Source organism: Atheta coriaria, unplaced genomic scaffold, assembly GCF_025399875.1.
Source record: "Atheta coriaria isolate IRGN ID8LTWV9N9 unplaced genomic scaffold, Caltech_Dcor_3.1 hic_scaffold_5_pilon, whole genome shotgun sequence".
In the NCBI taxonomy this organism is placed as follows: Eukaryota; Metazoa; Arthropoda; class Insecta; order Coleoptera; family Staphylinidae; genus Dalotia; species Dalotia coriaria.
This window is the reverse complement of record NW_027045447.1, coordinates 1,060,616-1,075,573: the sequence shown is the minus strand read 5'-3', so window position 1 is coordinate 1,075,573 and position 14,958 is coordinate 1,060,616. Positions and strand designations below refer to the sequence as shown.

The following is a 14,958-nucleotide window of genomic DNA, read 5'->3' as shown; positions in this document are numbered from 1 at the left end:
GTGAATGCAGAGCAACACAAAACCGAAATTGTTGTCTGAAAACGCAGACGTGAATTATACCGCCTACGATTGTTTGGCGCAAGGTGAAACATGGTAATTCTAACAATATTCGTGTAGAAGTTGCTTTTGAAGAATAACAACGTTCAAGTAACTACCAGTCATTGTAATTAGTTGTTTTTTACGTCTGCTACATTCATTTCGTTATTTTTTCTTTTATTTCTATTATTTTTGTGGCAGACGGTTGGAATTAATTATTTATTTTATTCGATACATAATGCATATTTATTTATAGGCTGCGTGGTTGTTATGTCACCGCACAGACGCATAAAAAATTATTATCATGAAAAACAAATCGATTAATGGCTGAGACACCAGCTACAATTGCAATTTCGATCAGTGGTATTAATTGCAAGCGCTTTTCACGTGCCAGACGGTGATTTAGACAAAGAAAAAAAGGTGATTGCGAGAATTACATTCGATAAATTTTTTTATTTTGTGTTTTCTAATCTTTGCGATTATAATACCTTATTTTGTACCCATGGGAATAATATACTATATTTAGAGCGTATTTTATGAGCGAATTGTGAAAACAAGATGTGACATTACATTAGCGAATAAACACCATAAATATTACCATGCGCGACAGGTCCCAATGCTGAAACAAACTTTTTCCCAGCGTGTTTTTTTCTGTATCTGCGATATTCGCTATCAGACGGTAATAAAAATTGACATATAGTTGACACAAAGAAACATAGGCGCACTAAAACGCCCGCGCAAATAACGAATAACGTCCTGTGCCATCTCGAGACTTCCAAGAGGAGATAAAATACAGCCTGCATATCAATCCAATATCAGGAAACGAAGGAGGCTTTTGAGGCACATAAACAAACACCTACACAATACAAAAACCACAAAAATAAAACAAAAAATTTACAAACAAAAAATTTTAGAAAATAAAAAATTAATTTTTACAGAATTTAAGGCAAAATATTTTTATTGTAAATTTATAAGGATAACCTAAGGTAATTTTTCCATTTTTCCATTTACGTCAAGCCTACCAGAGACGTATCACTCCATCAATACAAATCAATAGCGCAGGAGAGCGTAAAACATAGTATCGGCTTTTCACCGAAGAAGAGCGCGAAAAAAAAAGGTCGAGTGAAAATGGTTTATAGTTGACAGGCGACATGCAGGACGAGCGCGTCGTATCTTTCTGTTTATGCAGGCGGAATCGACTTGTTTATGAACATCAACCTAAAAAGAAAAAAAAATGAAATTTATTAAAGCTACAGCATTTTTTACTTACGTTTCGATTGTGAAAAGTTGCAGCAGCACTTTTTCATGCCTTCCGCAGTTATAATTCGTATTCATACGCTAAATTATGTAGAATTTATGAATTCCAAGCACACTCACACAATTCTTACTTTTTTCTTACTTTTGCCAGCAGCACGTCCTTGCTTTCCTGCCATTCCTACTTCGCCTGCATACTTTTAGTTCTTTGCGTTTGGAGTTTTATAGCATTACAGGCTGCGCGAGAGTCACGACCTACTACACTGCACGCTTTCATTCCTTCTATTTCCGTACGTTTTCGGTTTGCGCGTTTGTGTCCTTTCCGCGGGCCGCAGGAAACCCGCCCGGATATAAAATTATGCTTAATACGAATGCGTTCCGCTCGTAAAACGTCCATTTTTGTACATACCCACCACGCATACCTCGAAAACGAGCTGTTGTAATATTCATACTCATACGAGTGCTTTTTACGTGTTTCTGTTGCTATAAATTACAAATTTAAAAACATAATACTAAATAGTTTATTAAAACACCACTAGATGGCGCTAGGAGTATTGAAATATGCATTTAAAGGAGTAATCGGGTTGTAAAACTTGAAACAAGTTGCGAGGTCACCTGTGTGCGTGTGCTGGCGCGATTGCATTGTTAATATTTGTTATTTACTCTTCGCAATGTTATGGATGGTAAATAAACGCGCCAGTCTTGTTTTCGCCGCGCGGTACACATAACGACATAATCACATAATCGACATTTTGCCGGCGATATATTACAATCGAATTGATCCCGGGTAATGGCTGGCAGTACTTTCTACCTTCCGGCTTGTTGCCCACGGCTAATGCCGTATTGCCTTATGCAAACCATCAACGATTCTAACAAACACTGGAATATTTGTGCGCTGTTTGTTTTCGCCGCGTGTTGGTTGTCGTGGGATAAGATGGCGAGCAGGTTAGACCCTTCCGGCTATTATTACAAAACGGTTTGCGTATCCATTACTCAGTCCTAGACTTTGAGTCAACAGCTCTATTAGTATTCCAAATATAATTGCGGTATTAAATTACGTACGGTGAATGCCTGAATATTGACCTTGTTTATTATACTGAATTTATTGGTTATTGGTGGATGGATAGTTTTTATTTTGTTGGTTTTGTAATAATTTATATCTGGGTTGGAGGTTGGGTTTTTTTTGGGTTGTAAATTTGAATTTTTGTGGTATCCTTAGGTTTGTATAAGTTTATAGATTGATATTTTGTTTGATCAAAATTGTTTGCGTTTTGGGAGCAATTTTGCGCCATTGGGTTGGTGAGCGCGATCGATCGATCCCGCGGCATACCTGAGTGGGAACAAACGGGAACCAAAAAGCAAACACAACCCGCTACCCCAAGTTAAACAAATAACGAATTTTATATTTGAAAACTTTGTGCAATATTAGCGCAATTTCAAACTCCACTGTCAAACTGTGCAAATAAATATGGAGGAAGGCTCCAAGCAGAATAACAAAACATCATAGAATAAATACCATTAGTGCACAAATCATAGAAAATTATTATAAAATTTCTAGAATAGTTATTATTATTGCTGTTATACATTTTAAATTAATTAAATCGAATTTACAGTGTTGTAGAAGAAAATTTTTAAATTTTTTCTGTAACGCGTGTATAGGGCGCTCTCTAGTCGCAGTTGTTTGTAGTAGGCGGGTGAAGTTTTCTCTCTTCCCGTGTAGCCCTCCCGGTAGCAGGATATCACGCTTCCTGTTCCGCAGGAGCCGAGGACATGCACCCCAATGTCGCGCGTGAGCATTTGAGCTTTGAGCTTACGCTCGTAGAGGGCGCCACCAATATCAAAAGGATAATAAATTCCTGCAAAACTTGTTTACCTTCACAATAAACTGATTTTATTTTTTGTTTCAGATGCGAAAGACATCAACTAATCCATAAATGAGGAAAAGTAAGTTTATTTTCATCAAAATAATAATTTTTATTTTAATAAAAGGTGCGTGTCATTTTCGTAAAGGTTGCGGGCTATTAATAACATCGATGCGTCGTATAAATATGACATTAATTCCGCACGTGCATAGATAATGCCCGCCGCCGCCGGAAAACGCCGGCGACCATAAAGGTTAATTGATTTTAATTATTCAAAGCCCGCGCAGCTAAGTCGGAAAGCCATTAAAGTGTGCGATTCCTAGTCGGGCAGCTACCTTTTATCTAAGGTGGGCAGGGCGCTCGATTTTATCGTTTTGGCATTTTAAAGCGCACTCAACATCAACGCTGAATATTGAATTCCAATCTGGTCCGCCGCGGCTGTAACACTCAAAGGGTGAAGAAAATCTGCGGAGGTGCGTGTAAGTTATGCGAGTTATAAAAGAGGTGCGCGGGTTAAGTTTGGTTCTTCGTTATATTGATTACACAAAGTATGCGAGGGGTGGAAATTAATGGCGCATAATTTTGGTTTTCGGGATCTAATCGTATAGATTTGTGAGGTTTTATTCGACGAAATTAAAAATTCATTACGTTATGAATATGCATGCGTCATTTCAGCATGTAGGATGGATTTATATGCAAAGTTGTGCTCCTGTCCAAGGTGACATTTTTTTCTCTGCACGCGTCCATTATATCCGCATCCTGATTTTCGTTTGCATAATCATTTTAAATTCATTTGAATTTTAAGATATTCAAAACACAAATAAAGCAAAAAAATTTTTTTTTAAATAGTAGATGTAGATATAGTGATATTGTGGAAACAATTAGTTGATGCTGCAATGAGTGAAATCCAATTGCAATTTGGCTCTCGAGTTGTGGATATTTCATGCGAGCGTTCTTTGTGCAGACAGGAAAAAGTCCGAAAAGGCGAACGCTGATGGCGATTGACACAACTCACAAGCGCGCGCTGAAAAAGTGGCTTTGCGAATAATAATGAACGCTGGTACATCGCGCGCTACAAATAGAAAAAAGAATGACAAATTGCAATCAAATTGTCATCAAAGTGAGGCGACGCAAAAATGAGCGACACGTTTGTAGATGATGAAATGAGCAAATGATGAAAAAGCGCTTTTTGAGCTGATCTCAACAGCTTTCACTCCAACTGGTCATTTGCAGTTCGAATAAAATTTACAACAGTATTTTACGCCAAACAAAAAGAAAAGACGTGAAATAAACTCTGAATCTAAAAGATCACTTACAAATAATTAATTAATATGCACCCAAGTTGTTTAGATTTCATTGTTATTCAGCATATCGTTACGCAGCTTTCGTATCCTCTCGACGACGGAAAGCTGCATGATATCCTTTCGCGGCGCGCATAAATTCCTCCTCGTTTCTTAACACTTGGTTATTCCAAGTTCATTCACTCGCTGCCTGATTTGTGCGACGCCTTAACAAAGCCCAAGCGGGACGAGCTTTCACTGCGTTTGCCTCGCACGCTGAAAATAAATTAACGCCTAAGCTACTCTTGTTTGCGTATATCTTTCACAAGAAATTTCGTTGAAAATACGACGCGAACGTCGATAGAACGTAAACTATGCAGATTTTACCAAAACAAAAACTTTTATAAAAAAAAAAAAAAAAAAAGCTTGAAACATCACTAATTGCATGAGAAAACAGAAAATACGAAAATACGAAGTAAAAACATTGAATTGTTTTGTATTAAAACAAAGAGCAGACTTTTCTTATTTTCTTCATTTTCTTCAATTACACATTACTTCCTAGTAGGAGGGTGTTTGATGAATTCGTTAATGGTTTTAATTTAATAGGATAAGTATCGAAGTTTGCGCCTTGATCTTGACTTGCCCCTTGTTTCCTTGTTTCCGCCTTCTTTCAGACTGAAAGACGCCAATACACATATAAAACCGTTAAAATCCACACCGGAATTGTAGGGAAAATTGTCGGGCAGGAAACGTGTCGAAAATTTTATCTTATCGTCATGATCTTCACCCTCCTCCCATTTTTCCCTCATTTTGTAGTAAATCAACCACCGCCATTAACCGACGTCGCAGTCTTGTATCTTTTTTTCTTGTCCGCAACCATTTCCAGACATTTCAAGTCGATGCGAGTGCACCCCATTTGTTTACATTCGTTTCTGCGATGCATGCGGATGTATTTCATGCGCATCCTGTAAAAGAAGCATGACACCGAAACTTTTCCTCGGGTTTTGTGCGTTTAACGTTTGGAATTTTGAACGTTCGCCTGGTTTTTCCCGTCTGCCATACTTTCGCTTTCCTTTCGCCTGTTACACTTAATGGTACATAAACATATCCGTTCCGGTTGCCCTCTCGCTGTTCGTCTTCCAGCGTTTCTGGAGTTCGTGGCTATTACCTTCGTTTCTTAGCCGCGCAAAGTTGCATTCCATTTTTCGGCGGTTTCCAAGCGGTGGGTGCGTTAAGGACCGAGGGGCTGATGGCGTTCGGTAAACTACCACTTTGTGCTCTCGTGCTCGAAAGGTGCGGTGTGGAGGAAACTTTTAAGCGGGCGAGAGTTCCCCTCCGAAACGCTTTCATTGAAATTTATGTCGCCGCGAAAGAATTATGAACGCACGGCACGTATAAGTCGAAATCATTAAAAGCGGAAAAACGCAATGAACGCCAGGAAGGCGTCCCCGGAAAAGCCTCCTGCGCGACAAAAGGGACCAAAGGCCACCGTAGAAAACTATGAAAAGTGTATGAAATATTAAGTGAGTATTAAACTTTTCGAAATTATTTCATCGCACTCATCATAAAACACTCATTATAGTTGGGACTACCGTTGATAGATGGCGCTGCTTGTATGAAAAACACGCTTTGCATTGCGCCGTGCTGTCGAAATGAGTAATGGTGTTTTCATGTTCGAATCGTTTGTCACAATTTCATACTCATTTGTTATACCGTTTCGTTTTCCGTACTTATAACTTCTCGTATTAATGCAAAACGAACGCGCACCCCTCGTATCAAGGTTGTTATTGCTTGAACGCGTCGCTCCTTCAAATCGAGATTGAAGTTTGACAAATATATTCAATACATTTCCAGAAAAGAGAAATCACTTCAATATAAAAACGAGAAATTACTCGTTTAGGATTTAACTTATGTACATTTTAAAATGTCTGCTTTTAAATGCAATGTTTTGTACAATATGACAAATTTTCTACGGAAATGTTTTCCGAATGCTTTTAACGAAAAACGTGCTTTTAATGGCTAATAGATTTTTATTCATATTATGAACTGCAAAAAGCTGCGGATTTGGATTGAAAATATTTTATTTATGAATATGATTTTTATTTTGGCATTATTTGCAAAAATTCTGCGCGTAAAATTTGAGTATTACGGCCGAAATTAGTAACGGAATGAGTTTTTCGTAAACAAACATAATGGAATTAAAATAACGCAAAATGTGAAATTTGATATTTCATAAAATTTAAGCGCGTCCTCATTCATTAGCCGCCGAAACTGTTCCAGCGCTGAAAAATAGTTAATTATTATTATAAAATAAATATAAATATTTACGGCGCTGTCGGGTGCGCGCCGCGCGGAAATATGTCACACAACGAAGCGAAAATGATTTATCGCCGCATGGTAATTATTTCCAATAAGCGACGCGACCAACTAAACCGAATTTTCGAATATTTCGACGACGTTTATGACGCGACGTAAAATAATGCGTCATGTGGCATTTCATTTTAATCAAAATTAATGGTCAGTCGTTGCAATTACTTCTTTTTTTCTATTTCCACCTTTAAAACGCCTGTTTCCACGGTTTTTAGACACAAAAAGTGGTATTTTAAAAACGGACGGCCAAAGTCGTGACTAAAGTACTTTAGTAATGGGCTTTAGTCACGGGGTGGAGCAAAATTTCAAAAATTTAAATTTAAAAGAATCTACACGTGAATATAGAGTGAAAGCCGTGACTAAACCTTATTAAACTCTCGATCCGATCGCTCTCAATCAATCTCGTGACTAAAACTTCCTTTTAACCACTTGATACTTAATATACTCTAAAATAAAAAATATAAAAAATGTTTTGGGCGTTATGATACTAGTTTAACTTGAATTCATTTATTTAAAAATGTTATCGAAAGTTTGACAATGACATTTCGTGCCGGTCTTGCCCCTTCGGCTGTTTGGCAGTTCTCCATGGTCGGTTGGATCCTCGCCGAGGCGCGTGTAAATATTTCGCCTTCCATCGTGTTCCGCTGGGCAAACATTGGCACATATATCGTACGCATAAGGCATATAAACGTCGAAATGCTTTCAGTGCCCTTTCATATGATGATGCCCCTCACCCTTTACGTTATGTCGACCGACTACCATAGTAACGATACCTGACTAGGATGCGTGCGCGTGCATAAACCCAAAAGATACCAGTCTTCAAGAGAGGATGAGGACACGGCGCGCGGAATTTGTGTGCCTTCGAATCTTTTCAGTGCGCTGCGTGTGCACGACAATGGCGTGCATTCAGAAATTCTCAATTTTATTTTAGCGTTTTTTCTCTGTTCGTGTCCTCGGGCATTTCTATCGTGGATACTGGAATTTTTCGACTTGTGCGTCCATTTCGTGCATTTCGTCCATTCTTTTCATTCCGTCCGCGAGCTTCGTCGCATTTCTTATTTGTCAATTCCTTCATTCTTTCATATTTGCGTCATTCCTTCTTCTATTGAGATACATTGACGACCAGATGCGGACATTCCATTTCGGCTGCTTCTTTTCAATATCACAATCAAATACTAAAAATATTTCGATTGATTGTTAAAAAATACGTTCGCCAAGATTAAATTTAGTTATTTAATGCGGGAGTGTAAAGTATTGTGCGAGTTTCTAAGCCGGGAATCTTTGTTTCTGCCCGGAATAAAGAGATATAGCTATTAAAACAGAAGAACCGAAAGTGAAAGGCGATGAAACCGGATAACACTGGTGGGTTTGCTTCTGAAAGGAAGCGCAAAAGGAGCGCCAAAGATTCCAAAATGTTATTTCAAGCGTGCGTAAGAACTTCGATAGGAGCTGAAACGTTTGGCTCCTCCACCAAGTGTTGAAAAAAATTAAAAATTTGCGAATTTTCATCACAAAAACATGAAATTTTATATTTTAATAACTTTAATATTAAAATAATTTTATTATGTGAAATATTACTGAAATATTTCGCACTTTATGATATTTTCCTTTTATAGTAAAAGTTTAAAACCGGAAGTATATGAAGCAATAAAAGGAAAGCGGAAGAAACCGGCTGAATTCAATAGTTTATTAAATGTCATACTTAATTAAATTCCAGCTGAGTATATTTTACTCCAGCGCGCAATAAATACGAATAAAAATCAATAAAATCTATCACAACAACAATACCAACACTACTATCGCAAGAACATTAACTCTAAATAAGTTTTAATTTTATTTTGGAAAGTTTGCGCAACTTACACAAGTTTAAACATTAACTTTGGAATTTAAAAGCAGATCTGTCCACCCTCGCTGCAGAATTTCGTGGCGTCTTCAGATCGACATTAAGGGAGCGAGTGGATTCTTGCGTCGTTGAGTCCCGCCGTCATTGGGAAACTTTCCGAGCGCAACATTTAACCACCGCGAAGAAGCAACAGCACAGAACTAACAAATGCGCGTCGCAACCGCCAAAAACGTTTGCTGCGTCAAAGTCAAAGCTTTCAGCTCATCCCTTTGCAAATCTACGAAATGCATCTTTCTGTATGCACACATAGTTGATCTAAGACTGCAGACTACGCGCAGACGGTCGAGGAAAGAAGTAAAAGTAAAACTGAAGAAACTATTCACGCAACACAAAGAGACTAAAGACCAAAGACTAAGATTGCGGGTGGCTGAAAAGTTAAAACAACGCTTTGCATGCCAAAGCTTTATAAAATAGAAATTCCGTATTCTTTGACGTGGAAATATTTAGCAAAAATAGTCATATCACAATTGTTTGTGTTATAATTTCAAACAAGAGTCGAGTATGTATATTTGTTTTGCACTGTTTGTCTGGCGGCTGGCGAGAGTTCTTGTGGACGATGTTAGTGTTGATCTTCAAATGCGATCTTCGTTCGCGTTCGCCACTTTCGCAAACAGAAACGGATGCGGCAAACTCAAACGCAAAACCGAAATTCAAATTAAAACCGAAAGCAAAATCCGAGCGCACACAGCGCTACTGGTATTTATCTTTCATTGCAGTGCAGATAAGAAAACAAGTTTAATTTCCATGTATGATAAAAACATGCTTAAATAGTTTTGATTTGATTGGATTTACATTCGAGGCGCCTCCACCAATTGGCATGCGTGTAATGTTCGTTACATTCCACTCGGTGTCGTTAAATTAAACGCGAAACACTTTTATGGCGTTTACTCTGATTTCACTAAGAGCATCGTAAAATTTTACTCTCCGCGTCCGCGCGTTTTCCCGTCTCGTTCCAATCATTGCATATCGTTCTTTTGCACGCAGTCTTTGTTTCACCACAAGTTGCGCGCGTCGTCGTCGTCGTCGTTGAAATGTTTTTCTCGCCGGTTTACTCAATTTCCTGTTTTCCGCTCCTTATTCGCTCGGATTTCACGATTTCAGTTTATTATTTCATTCGTTTTGCGTTCGAGTCCAAACAGAGTGTTACAACATTTTTCTTTATTTTATAAGAAAGGGTGTTTTTGTTAAATTTAAACAACACTCGGTGGGATAGACGTTTACCCGGAAATGTATAGACAGCAAATATAAAATCATAATGTGTTCGGCGACGGCGGTCGTTTCGGCGAGACCATAACGCCTTGGAAATACATAAAATTCTCATATACATTATTAACGTCTGTTAGGACGATGTGACGTATAAAACGTCGCGCGCATTTGATTGCTTCGCGCAGTTTTCTACTATATCTTCAACAACCGACACCAGTTCCACTGGCATACGGTCATAAACTTATATGAACTGCTTGTTTAAGTGCGTAAATATCAAAACTAACTTGATTTCGAATTATATTTTCTTCCAGTGTATAATCTATAGTATTCTACTCTATTTAGTGTATCTTATATTCTGTAGATCAAAATTAAATTAAATTCGAGCTATAACAATAGCAAATTGTTCCGGTTCAATTAAGCAAATTGGATAATAATCGTTCCTCATTCTCTTCATACTCTTCTTGGTGTACTGGTATTCTTGTTGCTCAATGTGTTCCTGCGATACATGCACCACCGATGGCCCGGTTAATGCCATTTCTATAACACTAAAGCAGCGTGCGCGCAGGATATCCGAATGTGTGCGAAAGCGCAACGCTAAACGATAAGATTGAGGATTGAGGATACATTAACATTCAACCGCTCTAATAATAATTAAACTATATTCCATTATACCGTTGCCAGTAACACGCTTATCTGACTTTGCAAATCTATACGCATATAAATAGCAAAAAGCGGGAAACAAGGGGAAAACTTTCGAGGAAATTTTGTGTAAATTGAAGTTAATTATAATTAAATAGTTATTAATTTTAATGGTAGTAATTTATATTATTTTGTTGAATTTTTTCTCTTTTGATGTTGATATTGCTTTTTTTGTTGGGGTATTGAAGCGTGGTTTTGTGATTGCGTTTGGAATTGATGATTAGATTGGATTGCACCCTCATATGATATGATAAAATAATTTATTTTTACTTTGATCAATGTTTTGATATAAAAGCAATGAAAATATGGATTTTAAGATTTGACATATGCAAATATTGTTAAAGGGTGCAAATATTTTCACATTTTCTTTACTCTTATTAAAATTGCACCTTTTAATGGCTTGGGTTTAGAATTTTATTGGTGTGCTTAGGCCAACGGCTAATTTATTCAAAATACTTTAGTATTTTATACAGGGTGTTACAGAAATTTAAAAAATTAATAAATTAAAACAAATTTACCTATAAATTAAAATAAAACTTATTTTTCGAAAATTTTGATGAAAATTAATTATTTTGTTGGGGCAATTAATGTAATCATCTAATATCCCCCTTGATGGCCAGAGTATTAAACACGTGAGTCATATATAATGTCGCCCAGCATCGGCCATCAAAGTTGACCATTAAAAGGGTTAAACGTGTTTGTTTTCCGATGTATTTACACACCGGGAGATCCCCATTCCCAAACTACCCTCGGCCCGTTTGCCTCCGCCAACTCATTATTAAAGCTAGACAAAGAAAACAGCAAACTCCAACTTCGAGCAAAAAGGATCATTACCGCCGGTCACGATGCGGGCGCGCAACCGGAAAAAGATGGACGGATACACGCCGAAAGTAGGTGGACGGGCATAGGTGGACGTGGATGTGGATTTAGTAAACGACAGCAATGATCAATAATGGACGGGACGGGGCGTGCTGCCGAATCCCGCAGATTAGAGCATGGACACGAACCACTCACACCGGGGATGCCCCGCGAACGATATTAAACGTAGCAAATCCAAGGCTACTCGTTTCTGCCACGTGGAAAAACAAAGTGTTTCGTATTAGACACCCGGGGAGTGTTTAAATGTTTATCCGTTAATATCCTGAAACAATCAAGGATTTTAATCTACAAGAGATTTCTACTATTTAGATTCATCTAATGGCCGATAGATGGCGTTAGTGTGAATGGTCATTTAATGGCCGCTGCGGAGTGGCAACCGGCAATATGATACGCGGTTATATTTCCTATTATTACATCTTTTTGTGCACGACTTGAGTCCAGGTCGTATTTCTGCGCACGTACGCGCCCAATAAAAATTTTACCACTCGCATATACCGCGGAAACTTTTATATCATTCCCTTAAAGTTTTAGTAGTATTTCTATACGCTGCGCGATTTAATTTTTTCTTTATTATATCGACGCATTACTCGTGTTTTATGTTCATTCATTGCTTTACACACGAGTGGCAAGTGTCCTCTGCTTCCACTTTTGAAATCATCGGTGTGTGTTCTCCATTTTTGATAAAATAAAAAAGCTTTTTACGCGCAGCGGAACCTTGCGCAGCTTGTAATATGTAATATAAAATATATATATAAGTAATATTCAAGAGGTAAGTGGATGTAAAAGAAGGCTGAAAAGGGCTGATTTTCATATTTTCCGTTCAAGCGGACGCAGAAATGTGAACTTGGTGTGCTTTTCTTTACGAGCGGGCCGGGGATGATGATGGTACACAGTTTTGTGTGCAAAACGTGCGTAAACGAATGACAAAAAATCATTCGTGTACGAATAATGGCGCATTAAACGCGCACAATGAAATTATTACTGTTGGTTTATTACTGGTATTATATTAAATAATGATGGAGTTTTTAATCGTGCAACGTTAAATTGGGTTTTACGGCCAAATCGATAATTAATATCCGCAAGTATCATTTAATGCTTAATTTTGTTTAGTTTATATTGCAGCGCAATGTTTGAGTTGCGGTATAAACGCAAATTTTATGCTTTTTGCGTTTTTTGTTTCGTTTTTTGCTTTTTTATTCTTTATCTTTCATTTTTGCCTCGAAACTCATTTGGCATGTAATAATTTTTAAAAATGCATGCAATTTTCCACCTGTTTTTTGTCTGCTTCACCCTCTACGCGCAGTTTTCACTTCCTGCTCTGTTGTTCTTTCATTTTTGCTTCTCCCACCCTTTGTAAAAAAAGTTTAAAATAACAAAAACTTTTTTTGCACATAAAAACATTTTATATATATTTTTCTGGTGTTTTATGTTTTTTTTTACTTTTAAAATTTTTTTTAATGTATTTTTGAACACTCTGTATATCCTGCTACATCTTTCAAGATTTATACAAGTCTATGTTTTCGGCTAGCCAAAATCTGAAATCTGAACCGTAATAACCTCCTCTCCCTTGGTTTTTGCACTCTGCTTCCTTCTTGCACCTTTCGGGCGGGTGTGTGGGTGGTCCCAGTAGAAATATAACCGGCAACGGTAACGACGCACTTTTCCACTACACTTTTATCCATTACATAAAAATCTAATACGACGACCCGGCGCTCGGGTCCACACGGCAGCGTAAAAAGTGTATTCTTGTCCAATAAAATATTAAATAAATATAAATAAAAGTTTATGCGCCATGAAAAGCAAAAAAGAACGCGAACGGACATCGCCATGGACCATTGGAGAGAAAATTGTTCCGACATTTCAACACAATACCTATCCAACGATAAAAAATAAATTGAGAATGAAACAATATTTATACGGAAATAAACCAGAACAAAATACTGGCAAAACTCAAATGGAATATAAATGAAGGTGGATGTTTAATTAAATCTGATTTAATAACATTTTCAGATGGATTTCTGACGATGGACACAAGCAGTGGAACATTGGGGCGTCGCGCCTCGAAGAGCAGCGTGGGAATGCGCCGCCAACGCAGCCTGGAATGGCGGCAGGAGCGCGGCTACAGCAGCAGCGAGGAGGACATCGCCTCACGTCCGGTAGACAGCGCTGTTTTTGCATCGCTGCTCGCGCAAGCCCAGCAGGAATATCAATGTGAGTCATATCATATCATAAATTTTATCAAAAGTCACAACTAGTCCTAATAGTCCCCGAAATTCATAATTAAAGTGAAAGTTTGAACTTCAAAGAGTAAAGTAGTAACTTGAAGTTAAATTACGAGTGCTAATGAACAAAACTAACTAATCAAGTGCATTCGAGGTAAAGGGAACAAGTAGGAATATTAGTTTAAGCATATACAGTGTGTTTAAAGAATTTTTAATTAAATTTATTCATTTAATTGAATTTTCTGTGAAATTTTAAGAAAAATTTAATTTTTAAATGAAAAGTATTGTACTGGTGGACATATTGTATGTAAAACAGGAAGTCGTGCTTCATTGCACGTCCATTCATTCGCATATTCATTCATCGACGTTGTTCATTTGAGTTCGGCGTGTGCGACGCGATGTGAAATCGAGTCGAAGGGAAAGGGTGGCCTGTGCGGCGGTAGAATTTTCAATTAAATTTTCATTCAACTTTCACCCAGCCGCCCCCACGTGTCAGCCCCCTCATTCTCATCCCTGCAAGTCTAGCGTTACTCTCCGATTCAATATTGGTAATTTTCTATAGGTGAATAATCACGTAATCAACAATAATGCAAGCATCTAATTGGCATCACTATAAATTCTACAAAGTATACTTTCCGGTTTTACAAGTACCTACCTAAAATTCAAATGCGAAGTTAGTTTTACTTAGGTATATATACTTATCATTGGCAACAAGTGGTGTCATTAGGAGAAGTCAACAACAGAACTCAAATTGCGTCCCAGCTCACAATTCGCACTTTTCAATGTGACACGTAACCTTAAATTTTATACATTGTGTTCCTCTTCACTTGTGTGCCTCCTGCGTGTGTTAAATATTCATGAAAAGTGGGAAAACTAGCTGTATGTCGACGAAATGAATTTCACTTCATTCAGAGTCAGCCATTTTGGTCGTTTCTAATGGCATTCATCTGATGTTATTCAAGGTGAAATTCAAACAGTAAATAGCCCGCTAGACGGACTAATATTTGCATAGGACTGCTATGAACCTAGGAAAACAAAATTTTTCGAATTTATCATAACCTCAATTGTGGTATTGTGCAGCCATCTGGTGGTGAATGTGTTTATGACGTGTTTTGCATTGATTGCATTGCGCACGTGTCGGAAACCGTGCAGATTCACACCGATTGCATGACAAGCGCATTTCGTAATCCGAGATAATTCGATAATCATCATTCTTCGCATATTCCTGCAGATAACTTAAAATTTCT

General features: G+C 37.7%; 1 protein-coding gene and 1 long non-coding RNA gene across 2 annotated transcripts in view; one reads left to right on the top strand and one right to left on the bottom strand.

Moving 5' to 3' along the window:
• The window catches only part of LOC135791800 (uncharacterized), a 151,933-nt gene that overhangs the window by 65,590 nt on the left and 71,385 nt on the right, over positions 1-14,958 (top strand). The window contains exons 4-5 of the mRNA XM_065302343.1: positions 3,198-3,234; positions 13,500-13,700. Of these exons, the coding sequence (XP_065158415.1) occupies positions 3,225-3,234; positions 13,500-13,700 (211 nt within the window). The 5' untranslated portion in view covers positions 3,198-3,224. The remainder of the gene's footprint in view (positions 1-3,197; positions 3,235-13,499; positions 13,701-14,958) is intronic.
• On the bottom strand, positions 977-1,674 carry LOC135792520 (uncharacterized). The gene is made up of 2 exons (XR_010548360.1): positions 1,307-1,674; positions 977-1,254 (listed from the first exon to the last, which is right to left on the bottom strand). It is a non-coding gene; the product is annotated as an uncharacterized lncRNA (long non-coding RNA).